General features: G+C 36.9%; 1 protein-coding gene across 1 annotated transcript in view; it reads left to right on the top strand.

The window, feature by feature from the left end:
* The window catches only part of LOC150077227 (uncharacterized), a 99,069-nt gene that overhangs the window by 62,554 nt on the left and 19,442 nt on the right, over nucleotides 1-17,073 (top strand). Inside the window, exon 5 of the mRNA XM_090385821.1 lies at nucleotides 814-974. Within this exon, the coding sequence (XP_090241947.1) occupies nucleotides 814-974 (161 nt within the window). The remainder of the gene's footprint in view (nucleotides 1-813; nucleotides 975-17,073) is intronic.

The raw sequence follows: 17,073 nt of genomic DNA, 5'->3' as shown, positions 1-17,073 counted from the left end.
AATTTAATAGTGAGAAATATGTTTCTGAAATTGAAAAGGTTGTGGATGATATTGAAACTGGATTCAGTGATTTTAAAACAATTGCAGACATTTTTCAATATATTTCTAATCCATTTAATGTCGACTTAGATACGAAACAAATTGCAGAAAAAAATCGCTGAGATTTTTCACATGGAGAAAATTTTACTTGAAAATGAAATTATTACATTGTGAGACGATATCTTCTTAAAAGTCAGATCATCAGAAAAAGACTTGGAAATATGTTTGTCGAGAAAAGTACTCAAATGTTTAAAAAAAAAATGCAGTGAACTTTTAAATTCCTGTTTTGGTTCCACATATCTATGTAAATCGGCCTTTTTGTATTTGAAACAAACAAAGACAAAGAATCGCTCTACTCTTACAGACTTGCATACAGAAGATTCTTTATGATTGGCCTTATCACAGTATATCCCCGATTTTGAAAGCTTGGCAGATGACGTGAAGACACAAACTTGAAGATGACGTGAAGACACATAAATTAAAAATTTAAATACATATGAATTTAAAATAAGAATTCTGAATTGTATTTAATTTAAAAATTTATAAACAACATTTTTCAATATTGGTTGATTAACTTTTATAACCATGTGCAATGAAATTCTTGAGATGGTAGATCACAGCACATTTTGAAGAAAAAAAGTATATCACAAATTAAGTTGGCCACCCCTGATCTAGAGAACTAGGTGTGTATTCTTTCATTCTAATTTATTTTCAAACTTCATTTGTGATTTATTTTCAGTCATAGCTTTAATGTTTTTATTTTTCATCTTTCAGCTTACCAGAGAGCTTCTTGATACATTTTATGAAAGGATTGCCAAGTGCAAACATTCCTTCATATGATTTCACTTTTAAAGAAAATTACTATGTTGTTACAGGAGTTGTTCGCTACACACTGCAGCCTCGTCACTTTGTAACATGGATCAGGAATCCTTTTGGTAAACTTTATTTTACTTTTTGTATTCTTGAATGTAATATGTATATGTTCATTATTGAGTTTGTTAAATATAATTTTTTGATTTTTATAAAGCAAGAATCAGAGCGACAGATTTTCAGTGTTCTCTGTTAACATAAAATACTGAAAATCTGTTAATTGTGAAAAATTATTATCCATTAGATCTAGATATGAAAATTTACTAATACTTTCTACTTTTGTTCAGTTTTGTAAAACATTTCATATATTTTAGGATGAACCTGTTTTTTTTTTTTTTTGTTTTTTTTTCTTTCACAATTCTTGTAATCATAAATTAAAGATGGACATGAGTTTGTGCTATCCACTGGTGATTGCTTGTTGCTTTTTTTTTTTTTTTTCCCAACTTAGTGCCTTTGAAAAGTGTTCACATGGCTTTTCTCGGCACTTTTAACCCCTTCTTTAAATAAACTTTGTCAGAGGTTGCCACTGTTTTATCAGACGACTAGTTAAATGTTTAGCCAAAGACAACCAATGCATACACACATGCTTCAGAACCAAACCTTTTCACTTTAGTGGCATGTATTAATTGAAACTGTTTTCAGTCTGTCTTTCCTTTTTTTGTGCTCTGTTCCAAATAGTAGTAAATATCTAACAAATGTTCACTCACTTGCAGAGGAAGGCATGCAGTTCCTCTTTTACAGCACACAAATTAATCAAGTAACAAGGAAAGCCTATAAAAACCAACTGCTTAGAATTATATATTTTGATAATATCCTTGCTACTCTAGTTTTTAGGCTTGTGATAATAGGAGCATTGTTAACACTAAATGTCAATCAGTTTTCTAAAAGAATCCCACATACTCTAATGTTGGCTTGATTTGTACATAGCAAAAATGTTTGCTTTCCCTGTACAAGCACTGGGAAAGCAAATATGAGAGTAGGAGTGTGTTTTTGGGTCATTAGGCCTAATGAGTACAAAGAACAATTGTACAGAAAAATAGAGGGGCCAATAAATCAGAATATCTTATAATGGGGGATTTTAACTTCCCAGATATTGACTAGAACTTGTGGGTTGGACACTTCCACACTAGCAAGAATTTTGTGGATTTATTGGATGATGGTTTTCTGCAGCAGCATGTTCGAGAGGCAACTAGAGAGAGTAATACTCTTGATCTGGTTATCAGCAGTGATTATTCATGCATTAAGAATTTGCAGATAAAGGAACCACTGGTTGGCACTGATCACAGTGTAACGATGTGGGATTTATTTAAAGATATAACTACCATCAGGATTAAAGAGATGGGTTTTTGTTTTAATAAAGGTGACTACAGTGGTCTCAGACAGTTTTAAATTTTATACAGTGGGACCAACTGGTGATGATGTTACCAACAGAAAATTCTAAATGGGAGGCATTCAAGGAATTAACCGTGGAAGCCATTAGACTTTTCATACCGATTAAGAAATCCCCACGGACTGGAGATGTGCAACTGTATCCCCAATTCACAAAGGGGGATCAAAGTGTGACACGAGTAATTACATATTTGTTAGTTTAACTTCTGTTCCGGGGAAAATAATGGCATCACTGGTTAAAGAAGCATTGCAGGATCATCTAGACAAGACTGCAGTAATAATACAGACACAGCATGGGTTTGTTAAGAGAAAGTCTTGTCTTACCAATTGAATTGGATACTATGATGTGGTTACAAAGGAACTGTATGAAAAATATAATTTTTATATCTATACTTGAATTTCAGGAAAGCTTTTGATGCTGTTGTACATGGAAGACTATTGTACAAATTGGAGCAGTATGGTATTAAGGACAAGTTTCTACAATGGATAAAAGGGTGGTTGAGTGGGAGAAGACAGAGTGGTAATCAGTGGACACTGCTCTTCGTGGAGTAATGTTATTAGTGGAGTCCCCTAGGGTTCGGTGTTGGGCCCACTGTTGTTTTGTTTACTTATCAGTGATATTTATGAAGGTATATCAGGCTTAGTGTTTAAGTTTGCAGATGATAAAAAGGTTGGCAGGGTTGTTAATGACATTATGCTACTGCAACAGGATCTAGAAAAGTTGGGTAGATGGCCTGAGAAGTGGCAACTGAAGTTTAACATTGACAAATGTAAAGTACTGTATATGGGTAGAAGTAAACCCTGAGAAACGTACTGTGTGGTAGAAAATGTAAACGACCTGGGAATAATTGTGCAGTCAGATATGAAGTTTTGTGAGCAGTGCAGATAGGCTGCCAGAGCAAGTCATAGGATATTGTCAGTGATATACAGGAATTTTGCTAGTAGGGAAAAGGAGGTGATTATTCCATTGTATAAGGCAATGGGTAGGCCAAGCCTTGAGTACTGCGTACAGGTCTTCCTCATTTTAGGAAGTATGTAGAGTTGCTTGAGCAAGTATAGAGAAGGGGAATGAAGGGGTCTTCTTATCAAGAAAGGCTTAAGTTCTGCAAGCTGCAGCATCTGGAGACTGGGCACTTGCGAGTTGATCTGATTGAGGTGTATAAGGCCTTGAATGGGTTGAGTAGGCTCGATTCTGATGGGATTCTTCCTCTTGCTCATATTATGAATGTGAGTGGGCATAAGTTCAAATTGAGGAAAGACAGTTGTAGAACAGATGTGTGGAAATTTGCCTTTAGCGAGTGGGTAGTTGATTGCTGGAACAAACATCCATCTGTCGTTATGGAAGTTGATGGTTTAAGTAAATTCAAGGAGGAACTGGACAAACGTTTAGGGGGAATGAATGTGTGAAATGTTTTTTTTTTTTCTCTTGACTGATGCTACATAAGCTCGCTTTCTTGCATCACATGTCTCTACTACTACATCTCTGATGAGTAAAATATGGCTTATCTAGCTTTAGAATGTGGCTCATGAATTCATTTCATGAACAAATTGCAAAACAATATTAAAGTTGACAAATTATTATATTCTTCTAAAAATATTAATTGTATGTTGTCTTGCTGAAAATATAAATATGTTTAATACAAAAATGTAAATAAAACATAAGTTTAATCTTTTATAAAAATAATGCTAGTATTAGTCTTAGCAGTGGCGAACGTTGCAAGAAAGCAAGCTTATGTAGCATCAGCCAAAAAAACTTCCTACATCCCTGTCCATCCTCTCCAGTAGTTTGTCTAGCTCTTCCTTGAATTTATTTAAACTATTCACTTCCACACCCAGCAAATGGAAGTTTGTTCCAACAATCAACCACCTGCTTGCTGAAGGCAAACTACTGCACATCTGTTATTCAATAATCCTTTCTCAATTTGAGTTTATGTCCCCTCATGTGCATAGTCTGAGCAATAGGAAGAATTTCATTTGCATTGAGCTTGCTTTGTTCATTCAAAGCCTTCATTGCCTCAATGAGATCACCTTGCAAGTTCCTACTCTCTAGATCAGTGTTTCTCAACCTTTTCATTGTTGCGGCACACTTTTCAAGACGCAAAAATTTTGCGTCACTCTACAATCACAATTATACTCGTATATATTATATATACATATATATAAATTATATATATATATATATATAAATATTATAAATATATATTTTATATATATATATATATAAATATTATAAATATATATTTTATATATATATATATATATATATAAATATTAAGATATAATGTTAATCTTAATATAAATATTATAAATAAAAATTATAGGATGTAGTGACAAAACTGAGAGTCTAAAAAGAATGAAAAAATATTAATTTATTAAACTGGATTATGGATCTGAGGCACTACTAGTTATAGCAGAAATACCCAGCAACCATAATGGCAAATGTCAATAGAGAAATGTATATGATCAGTGTATTGGGTAGTGGTGCTGACCCATCAAGTGTAATTACAATGGCATAAATTGAAAATGCCTGCAAAGTAAAAAAAAGATTAAATAAAATTAAGATTAACATAAAAAAATTAATAAAAAATAAAATAGTACTTAATGCTGTAATTTTTTTTATTATTTTTATGTTAATCTTAATTTTATTTAATTTCAGGTAATCTGCTTTAACTTTGTAGGCATTCTCATTTTTATTCCGTTGTAGTTACATTTGTCTAATATATATATATATAATATCTCTCTCTCCACACACACACACACACACACACACACACACACACACACACACACACACACACACACACACACACACACACACACACACACACTCTCTCGATTCTGGTTATTTGGGACACTTCGGGACTAGAGCATTTTGGTCCGATTAAGCAGCTGCCCCAATTATGCGAAGTTTCACGTAAATAGCTTAAAATACAGCTTTACGATTGATTATCTGTACGATCAAATCACGTTACAATGGACTCACCGTAGTTAAGTACCATTCACTATACGATATGTAGTAAGCGCCGTTCATTATGATCACATTTGTGAATTAAATTTAGTCTCACTAGTTTTTCTTATATATTTCATACTTTGGAATGGAACCCCTTTATTAGTATGGGAGCCATAACTCAGTATTCGCGGCATTTCTCAGGAACGTAACTCCTGCGAATAGCGGGGGTTTACTGTATTTATCCATTGCTAATAATTTCTAAAAAAAAAATAAAATTACTTCTAGAAACTAATACAGTTAATTGAAAATACCCGTTCTATACAAATTAACTAAATGTGACGTTTTAGAGATAAAAACATAAAAAGTACTTTTAAAACAAAATTAATTCTTACTATGCAGCTTACAAATTGCACTTATACAACTACAAAATGCAATGGGAGAGACTCAAGTGATAAGAATGGCGGAATAAAGGTGAACAATTCTAGTGATAGGAATTAAACATGACATCACATTGACCGCCAGAAGAGGCTCGCATTGGCACAGCGTAAATAAAATAATTTTTTATTTGAATTAATTTTTATTGTAAAACTAGGATTTATTCATTTTTTTTTTTTATTTGTATTTTCTACAGCATACTTGCGGCACACAGGTTGAGAAACACTGCTCTAGATGCTGCAATTTGCAGAACTGAAGCTCTTTCTTGGTAAGAGCACCCCTTTGTTTCCCCTCACCAATCTCATTGACCTTCTCTGCATGTTTTCCAGCAGCTCTACGTTCTTCCTAAAATGAGGCCTCCCAGCCTGTAAACAGTACTCAAGATGCGACCATACAAGGCTTTTTACAAATTAAATAATCACCTCCTTATCCCTGCTAACAAAGTTCCTGTATGTCATTGACAAATGTTCATGAGCTGTCATGGCAGCCGATCTGCACTGCTTTTTCATTTTCCACTATCTTGAATGTAATACCATACAGCTGGTACGTTAATTGGAGTTACTGCTACCCATATGCAATACCTTGCATTTGTCAATGTTAAACTTCAATTACCATTTCTCAGCTTACATGCCTATTTTTTATATCTTGTTGCAAGAGCATATTTGTACCTTGATTACTGTCATTAACTATCCTGCCTAGCTTTTGTATTATCTGCAAACTTAGACATTAAGCTTGATATACCTTCATCAGTATCATTAATAAATACAGAAAACAACAATGGGCAAGCACAGTGCCCTGGGAAACTCGACTAATTACATTAGTCCATGAAGAGCACTGTCCATTGATAACCACTCTGTCTTCTTTCACCCTTTATCCAAAGCAGCAGCTTGCCCTTAATACCACATTGCTCCAATTTGTACAATAGTCTTTTATGTACAACGGTATCAAAAAACTTTCCTGAAATCCAAGGATATGATATCAAAAATATTTTTTGCACCTAGTTCCTTTGTGACCACATCGTAGTATCCAGTCAGATTAGTTGGACAAGATTTTCCCTTAACAAACCCATGCTGTGTATGAAGTATTATTGCAGTCTTGTGTAGATGATGCTGCATTACTTCTTTAACTAGTAACCCCATTATTTTCCCAGGAACAGAAGTTCAGCTTACAGGTTCTGTAATTACTCATATCACCCTTTGATTCCCTTTGGGAATTGGGATACATTTACACATCTCAAGTCCACAAAGACCTTCCCTGAATCCAAAGATGCTCTCATAATTATGGCTAAGGATTTGTTTACCTCCCTTGCTGCTTCTTTTAATATAATTGGGTAGATCCCATCCACCATAAGAACTTTTTTTATGTTTAGTTTCAACAATTTCTGTTCCACTTCCATCTCTATCACAAAATCATATAGCTTCCTGTAATTTGATATTTTAGTTTGTAGTTTCCTGTAGTTTGTAATTTTAGTTTGTCAGAAACCTGACTGGATTATCAATTGCTATACCATTCATATCTAATAGGCCAATGTGATTAGTCTCCTTCCACCCCCAATATTGTTTACATAACTAAAGAAGGCTTTCCTTTCTTTACCAGAGGATTCTCGTAATGTGCCTTAGCTTGCCTAACCGACTTTGTGACTTGATTGCAGACATATTTTATATATACTGTAGTTTTATATATCTTATGATAATTTGTAAGTGTCTTATGAATTTTTCTTCTCGGCTACTAATCTCATCAGGTTATCTGACAACCATTTAGATCTGATCCTTAAACACTATCTCTTTTTTGGTATAAAAAGCCTAGTAGCTTTACGGAATTCTTCCCATTTTGAATTTCATCAGTTAGACCCACTGAATACATCCTAAAATCCATCTGAGACCATTATCGTCACCTTTTTGAAGCAAAAGCTTTTTCTCTTTGTACTGAACAGTAGGTACTACTTTAAGTAAATCCCATATCAACACACTATGATCACTGTCTCTAGTAGTTTTTATTTGAAGATTCTTAATTCATGAAGCATTATTGCTGATGATCAGAGCAAGAGTATTGCTTTCTCTAACATACTGCTGTAGAAAATAGTCATCCAGTAAGTCCAGAAAAGTTCTTGCTATTGTAATTTTAATATATTCTGATTTACTGGCTCACTCTATTTCTCTGTATAGTTGTTTGTTACACTCATCACAATCATTAAGCCAATAATGTTCTCCTACTCTCATTTTTGATTCCCCACTGCTTATGTCACACCAAACTGACTCAACATTGCCCTAGCCACCCATGTCAGCTGGAGTCACTGCCTTAGATTTAATATTCTCCTTAACTAAGAGCATAACCCCTTCCCTCCTCATGTGCTATACACATTATACTCTCTATATTCAAATCCCGCATCTGTTATGTCTGAGTAACACCACATCTTTGATATCCCTACAGTGTCCTCATTTGATGACTTGACCAGTATTTCAAATTTATCAAATTCGTTTACTATGCTTCTAACATTAGTGCAAATGCATGTATATGTGCACTCGTTCTTACTCTTAGTTACCCTTGCACAGCCCATGTTCCATGAGGACCCCCAGCAGGCTTTGAAAATCCTGACAACTTGCTTTCCAGACTTCTGTATCTTCCAGTAGATTAAGTGCAAGAATCACTTTCAGCCATGCCTGCAGCTGTTGTTAATCTGTTAGCATGTGTATCCCCTCCAAGCCTAGCAGTTGTTCGACCCACCTAACATTTGCTGATGCCTCAATAGCATCAGCAAATATCCTTGCACTCCTATTTAAGTGCATCCCATCTCTGTAAAAACAGTCTCTGCTGTTGACAAGCACAGACCATGCTGTGAAAAAGTCTACTGTAGGAGCCTTGCACAGTCTCTCCAGGGCCAAATTGATCGACAAGGCTCTCACCATGTGCTCCCTCTTATTGTGTCTGAGCAGAATTACAGACACTTTCTAATTTAATCATAACTGAATTTTTTCTCAAGATTTCCCTGTACTTGTTAAATAAGTCCTCAGACCTCTTACTCTTAATATCATTTGTGCCAACGTATACAACATTATCACTTTTCATGCCCTTAAAAAGATATCTACTCTACAACAAAATGTACTTTTGCCTTGGCAGACATAACCTGGTCCTATTCTACTTCGCCATTTTGCACAATATACACCGATGAGCCAAAACATTATGACCAGCGAGTCTTTATGCAAATCGAAGCAACTGCAGGTGAACTTCGGCACATGTGCGGGTTGGGACATGGTAAAAAAACACGATACTGAGCTCCTATAATCAGTGTTACTCTTGTTCTTCAGATGGGAAAGGCAGCAGACTTAAGCAAGTTTGACAGGGGCCAAATTGTAATGGCCAGACGACTGGGTCAGAGCATATCCAAAACTGTGCAGCTGTTGGGATGCCCACGGTCATCCATGGTTAGATTGGTCCGAGGAGGGAACCCACGAACCGCCGGCGAGGTGTTGGACGATCACGGCTCATCGATGCTCAAGGTGAGCAAAGGCTCTCCCAGATGGTATGTGGCAACAGAAGGGCAACTGGCACAACTTGTCAGTAATTGGAATGCTGGTGATGCGAGTCATGTGTTGCGACACACAGTACATCGAACCCTGCTGAAAATCTGGCTGCGTAGCCGCAGGCCGCTCTGAGTGCCCATGCTAACCATGGTTCACCGGCAACAGTGCCTACAATGGGCACACAAGCATCAAAACTGGACCTTTTGAAGTGGATTGGAAGAAGGTCATCTGGTCCAATGAATCACATTTCCTTTCACAACATGTGGATGCCCGGGTATGTGTGCATCATTTAATGCACACATAAATGATGCACACATACTTGTTTTTGTCCCACAGTGCCTGGATGCACTGTGGGACAAAAACAAGCCGGTGGCAGCGGTGTCATGCTTTGGGCGATGTTCTGCTGGGATAGCCTGGGTCCAGCCATCCATGGGCCAGGCACTCTGATGTCTACCACCTGCCTAAACATCATTGCTGACCAGGTACACCCTTTCGTGGCATCGGTCTTCCTCTCTGGTGGTGCTGTCTTTCAGCAAGATAATGCGCCGTGCCACACCACCCAGGTTGTTTGAGACTGGTTCATGGAACATGAGGAAGACTTTCAGGTATTGCCCTGGCCTCCAAATTCCCCAGACATCAATCCCATCGAGGATCTACAGTTTGTTGGAATAGCAACTCCGATCTGCAGTGTCTCAACCACGGACCTTACAGGAGTTAAAAGGATCTGCTGGTTACGTGTTGGTACCAGATACCACAAGACACATTTAGAAACCTTGTAGTGTCCATGCCTCGCTGGGTATGAGCTGTTTTGGCTGCACGTGGAGGACCAGCATCATATTAGGTAGGTGGTTATAACATTTTGGCTCATTGGTGTATTTCCCATTTCCCTGCCAGAGTCACTGATAATAACTACCTCCTGTGGGACCAGTTTGTTCTGCCTTGGGATTGTCGCTGTGTTGCCTGATGCACAAAATACTGTCTTGGTGTTTGGATTTGCTACTTTGGTTAGGTTGCAGACAACAACAGAATGGCGGTGTGTAAGTGTGAAAACATTGAAAATAAGCACTTCCAATGTTTTCCTAAATACAGTTGATCAAAGCTGTCATTAATGGTAAATAAATAAAAAAAATATATATATATAGATATTCATTTATAATGCACTCTGCAATTTTTTTTCCCCTCCTGAAATACCCCCATGCCACAAGGGTTGCTCACCACTACTATAGATGTACTTACCAGCTCCAGCACTGAGCAAGTTGCTTTCAATTTGACTTTCTTTTTTCTTGTTTTTGTTCTTTCTCATCCATATTTTTTATTATTTCACTGTAAGAAAACATTTATGAACAGTGCTCCTGCATGATCAATATAACTCAAAGGAAGATTGTTTACTAATTACATATAATAATTATGATTACGTACTTCTAATTACACAGTCCCAGCTGGTTGAGATGCTGAGGCTTCTGAAATTATGACCTTACACTACTTGTTTTTACCAATCAGAGTACCAGATAATATTTAATCACACTCCTAACAGCCTTGATCCCGTCTTCACCAACTGCTCTTCAGTTTTACACAGTCAATGTTAATTGAATGTGTAAAGGACTGAGTTGTGACAGATCACAACTTGGTGATGGTCTTTTTTCAGATAGAATCTCTCTCTCTCTCTCTCTCTCTCACACACACACACACACACACACACACACACACACACACACACACACACACACACACACACACACACACACACCCTCATGTTGCTTTGCATAATTTTTTGCATATTTGAGAATGCAAAATGTGAAGATCTGCTTGATTTCTGTTCTTTTTTTTTAGTTGTCTTACTGTTTTAAATCTTCTGATCCCAGTGTTTATTCTGATCGTGTCAATAAAATTATTCTTGTAGGGATAAAATCCTTTATTCCTCATTCCACCCGAAAATCTCACCTTGGTTTCCCATTAATTATGCTAGACTGTTCAAGATGAAATGTAGCATATCACAATTGACTTGTATCCAAATCTCCAATTTAATAATTTTCTGCCTGCATTAAACTTGCAGCAATTGTACAACATTTATTAATCAGTCTAAACTCAGTTTTAAACAGTCTTAAGAGCAGAAAACTTGCTTCTTGTCTAAATGGTAAACCAACATTCTGGTCTATTGTCAAAGCTGTTGTTGCAGCTTCTGTCCATCATTATTGTCAGTTTACACTTCCTCTAATCTTTCTGAAGTAATATTTAAAATTAAAAATAACTAAATGCACAAGGCATAATGCATTAAGAGTAAGAGTTTAATATCTATATAATGTCGGTGTAGATACTCTTAAGAAACTACGATGGTAGTGTGGGAGGCATCATTTGCTCTGTATCTCATATTGTGCTCTTCCTTCACAACGAGTTGCCATGATATTGCACTACTTTGAATAAGTAACGCTTCACTGATAGAGAAGACTATTATTACTTATTCTCATTGAGTACCACCACCACCCAGGGTACCTGCCCACTCACTGATGATAGGCCAATAGCTTTGAAATGGTGCCGTCTGGGTGGTGGTACTCACTGAGAATAAGTAACAATAGCCTTCTCTATCAGTGAAGCGTTACTTATTCGAGGTAGTGCAATATCATGGCAACTTGTTGTGAAGGAAGAACACAATATGAGATACAGAGCAAATGATGTCTCCCACATTACCATCGTAGTTTCTTAAGAGTTGTCTGTGGTGTGTGTACACCGACATTCTAAAGTAATGTAGAAATCCATAAACTGGCAACTTTTAAACTGTTCTTGAAACTTGTCCTTGTCATAACCTATGAATTGTGATGTTTGACAGTTGTTAATATAAGTAAGCAGTTAAATATACTGACCCTGTAAATAAATCTCTGATTATACATATTTAAATTCCCTATTAAACAAGAGGATCAGCAGCATGCCTTAGAAGAAGTTTCATAGCGGTCGCATACAAGGTCTGAACAGATGACTGTACCCTCTCACAGTAAGATGAGAGTATTTATTTGTTTTTAAGAAAGTTCTGTAGCCAGACTAATTAACGTAAGTTGTTCTAGGTGGCCTTTGGGTTCCCAGAAAACATGACGGGTATGAGAAGCTTGAATGCCCTATGACTTGTCATCAAATTAATAAAAGGCATGCTTTCAAATAATTGACACGGCAACCTTTTTAGAAATTCATTGTAAGCGTTAGTTTCTCCAAAAAGAAATTTACAGAATACATTTACTGTTTGGCATTAGTTTCGCCAACACTATACTTAAAGCCACTGCAAAGTTAATGCATCTTGCCCTTTTTTAACAACTAACATTCAACGCATGCAATGATTGTAATGGCATTAGGATAAACTTTATTTCAGCATTTAAATTCTGTTTCCCAGACTGCAAATTTTCCTTTAAGCCAACAGCACACATCATTATCAGTTCAATTCAGATAGAATGATTTAATTGCCTTACACTTTTCTAATGAAACAACTTTAACCTTGAAAATGCCTTCTCTTGCTTAAACCAACATTTTTAGGCTCTAATTCAATATCTATATTGGCCATGTACTAAAATTGCTCATCAGATTTCTAAATGCTATATCCAGCTTCTAACTAATTCCATAAATTTTTTTTAAAGCTTCCTCTCTATGACAAGCTGAGCTGACAATCATACAGTGGTCAGTTCAGTAAACGTAATGAATAAATGTGAAAAGCAGACAACAAACAACATGAAAATGTATTTGAAAATGAAAGTGTTAAACATAAGAAACCAGTGGATTACCTAGGATTAACAAGATAAATAATTACTTTTACAATTTATAAACTAATTCATCAATTAAACAGTATTCCTTACATCAGCTAATTACAGCAGTAGTAAAGACGTGCACTGTACGATGGTGTGCTAATATACAGCTATTATACATATTTAAATTCACTATTAAACAAGAGGATCAGCAGCATGCCTTAGAAGAAGTTTCATAGCGGTCGCATGATTAAGTAAAGATCATGAACATAGTGCATCTGTAGGAGAAATTGGGAGGGAAAAACTATTTTTCTAGTTCTCTGTTCATGAAGTTCTTCAAAGAAAGCTCAATTCATAAGGAACAGTTCTAATTCATCCCCACTTCTATACCACCTTTCATCTAATCAATAATTGGATATGGATTCCATCCATATTGATCCACTGGCAATATATAGGCTTGTGTTACTCATCTTTAGACAGATTTGATGGAAAAGTTTGGTGAAACTCCAGCATTTCCTCTTGATATTTCACAGGCATTTGATCATGGGGTCTTCTAAACAAGCTCTCTTCTCACAGACAGCTGACTTTTCTCCAGTTTTCAGCTGTTCTGAAAAAACTGGAGGTAATCCAGTTTTCTCTCTTACTGCTCACTGTGGGTAGTGATAAATAGCTGTCTTCTAACTGTTGGTGTCCCCCATGTTTCGTTCTTTATCCCACTCTTTTCCACTTGTACTTGCATATTAATGACCCTCTGTACCCTACTGGAAATACTATTATATTTTTGCTAATGATGCAAAAACTATGAATTGGAATGTGCAAAATGCTTCACCTTCCAGTTTGAGAAACCTCACCCTGCATAAATAGCCTAAATACCTCGAATATCCATCAGCAATTCCTTAAACTCTGATCCCCAGATAATTCTCCAAAGGAGCAAAGAGAGAACTTATTTAACTGCAATCCTTCTAAAACTCAGTCCTGTCTTATTCCCAAAAAGGAGTCTACTGCTCCTATGTCTGTCTTCGATGACACTCAGACCTCTAAACGAGAACATATCTTTATTGGGGATCACTCTCATTTCTCTTGGCATAAAAGCATCACAAATATTTCTTCCAAAAAAAAAGAAACAACTGGTTTTCTTTTTTACTCTGTGTTACTTTTCTTCTGAACAGTTTAATTCTGTACAAATCTAGTCTGCCCTAGAATGGAATATTGTTCTCACATTGGATGATGGTAACCCCAAAGTATCTCTCTCTCTCTCTCTCTCTCTCTCTCTCTCTCTCTCTCTCTCTCTCTCTCTCTCTCTCTCTCTCAACAAAGCTCCTTGACTCTGTTTAAAAGAGGGTAGCCATGTTAATTTATGATCCATATCTTTCAAAGTCTCTGTTCTTTCTCATAGATGTTCAGTTCTTTTGCGTGACTTTTCTATAGATTATTCCGTTGGCAACTGTAATTCCACTGATCTCTTCGAAACCAGCCCGAACGTGTGCCTTAACCATCAGCATCCATTTACTGTCCGACTCCATACCCACAGATCTAATTTTTCCTCATTCATCCCTTTTACTTCTGTTCTCTAGAACAACCTTCCTTCCCATGTATTTCCTAAAAATTACAATCTAGTGAATTTCAAATCTAATGTTAACAAGTATCTTCTGTCATCCCAACCTCTAACCCATTCCCAGTACTAACTGCTATACGCTCTAATACCTTTTGTGTTTGGGGAATGCCTAAAGTAAATAAGCATTTCCCGTGCTGATACCATCAACCTGGGAAATGGAACAGAATTTTTTTTTATTTTTATTATTATTATTATTATTATTATTATTATTTGTGGAATTGTGAAACTATGAATATAGCTATTCCATGGCTACATGAAAATGGGATCTACCCTTCCTACAAAGAATTTGGATGAACTAATGGTGTTTTCTGGTGTTAACATGGAATTAAATGGGGAAAAAAAAAACTGCCAATCTGTAGTATGGACAGAGAGATTTCTGCAAATATTTTTGATGTTGCATTGCTGCCCACTAATAAAATGAAAAACAAAAGGAATTTAAAGTAGGGGATCTAATAAAGTAAGGAATCTAAAGTAAAAAATATTTTTGGTTATCTAAATGAAAAGCTTTGTGAATATTTTAGAGAAAGAGAGAGAGAAATCTTTATTGCAGCACAGTGATAGTAATGTACATAGTGGTGCAGTTGCAACTGCCTGTCATGGCACAGTGGCCAGGGTTTAACAATGTAACGTAATGATAAAGATGCCTGAATAAACCAAAAAATAAAAGAGTACAATAATAATGAATAAGTTAAATAAAATATTAGAAAAATAGAGAAATGAGTTGGGTATACTAAACATTTAAGTGATTGTACAGAGCATTAGTCACAAAATACAAAACATAAGAATATACTGTACATCAAATAGTGTAATTATCTACACTATTCGTTGGCAAGAGGATACATCGGGACTCAGGTTATAATATTTGGAGCCTTGGCCACCCATTACGGAGTATTCTTTTTCTGTAATGTCGATCCTCACTAAAATTGTTTAAATCAACATCCAGATCTTAGATGCATGATAACATCTGGTGAGGAAGGAACCGGTCCAACAGGTGAAGCCGAGTTTGGTGAGGAAATAGCTGTGGATTTGCTCGCAGATGCGCCACTTGGATCCTCCATGCACAGTTATCCTAGAAGGAGGAAGAGGAGATGAGACCAGTCGTGAGTTTGACGGTGATGATGATTCTTCTTTCATCAGTGAGTCATGTGAGCCTTGGGATGTCAAGCGTGTTGGCCATGGTGGTGATTTGGAGCTGGGGAGGTAGGCTGAACTTGTGGCAAGCCCATTTCAGGAGCCAATACTTGGAGGAGAATGCTGGTTTGGTGGTAGAGGGAGATGTGGATGTCCAGATCTCTGCAGCATAGAGAAGCAGGAGATAAACAGTTGTCAATTGACATTGGTGGATTTGTCTGTCGGATGTTGAAGATCCTGCTTGCATAACCATCTTAGTCTAGCAGCTTTTGCTAGAAGCAAGTCTACATGTTGGCTGAACAGAAGCTTTGGGTTGAATATGATCCCTAGGTCAGTGTGATTTTGAACAAGCGGGATAGAAGCTCCATTGAAGGCTGGGTAGATTTTTGTTGAGTTTTGTTTTAGCGAGAAAACCATGGTTTCTGATTTCTCTGGATTGATGTGTAGACCAAATTGCTTGAGGTAGGTAGATATTGCTGAGAGAGTGGATGTTAGCTCTTCCGAAATTTGGTGAAGGTCTTGATTTGCCTTAATTGGCATGAGTATTTTTAGATTGTTGGCATATATTAGGGTATTCGGCTCTCGGATTACCAGTGGAGCAATGAGGGCGGTGAAGAGGAGGCCGGATAGTACTCTGACCGAGATTACTTTGCAATATTGGGAGTTATCTGCAGTCAGTTTCACTATGCAGTTATATGGCAGAGAGAGCTAAGATGTCACCACCTATTTGATAGTGGTTCTCTAGTAGCTTTAGGAGAGATGGGATGTGCACGGCATCGAATGCAGATTCGATGTCTACCTACGTAGACATCGAATATGCTAGTTTTTCTCTGTTCTCAAAGGCTGTGATGATATTCTGTTAGTAGTTTCTAGAAAATTGGTCACAGTTGATCTGTGTAAAAGTGCATAGTGAATTTGTGTGGAGTTATTTGGTAGCATCTGCTTAGTGAGGATCAGCAGCAGCATTTTTTCTAGCAGCTTCAACAGGCAGGATGAGTTTGAGATTGGCCATAGTGGTGATTTGGAGCTGGGGAGGTGTTTCACCTGTGATGGAGATTGAATTTTTGCCCTTGGCTTGACCAGGTATTCATTCCATTGGTATGGGAAGCAGCGGTTAGAGAGCACTGAGTTGAAAATATGTAATAGAGCTTGTAGTATGTAAGGACTTGGGCTCTTGAGCTTAAATTGTGGGATCCCATCAGGTCCAGTAGTAGCAGTTGTGGGTGCCTCCGTAGCCAGGTGGGCAGGAGCAGCAGTGCATAGCACACTCTTCTTGATTAGACCGGGGTTCGAGCCCATGAGCCACCAAATACGGAGGATGCGGAAAGGTCAGGGAATGACCACCGCATACCCCCGGAGCAATATGGCCTTAGTTGCTAATGCTCCTAAAAACCAAATAAC

The sequence above is a fragment of the Mastigoproctus giganteus genome, chromosome 12 (genome assembly GCF_048544385.1).
Source record: "Mastigoproctus giganteus isolate SK-2022 chromosome 12, ASM4854438v1, whole genome shotgun sequence".
Lineage (NCBI taxonomy): Eukaryota > Metazoa > Arthropoda > Arachnida > Uropygi > Thelyphonidae > Mastigoproctus > Mastigoproctus giganteus.
The sequence above is the reverse complement of the archived record's forward strand: the minus strand, read 5'-3'. Positions and strand labels throughout refer to the sequence as shown.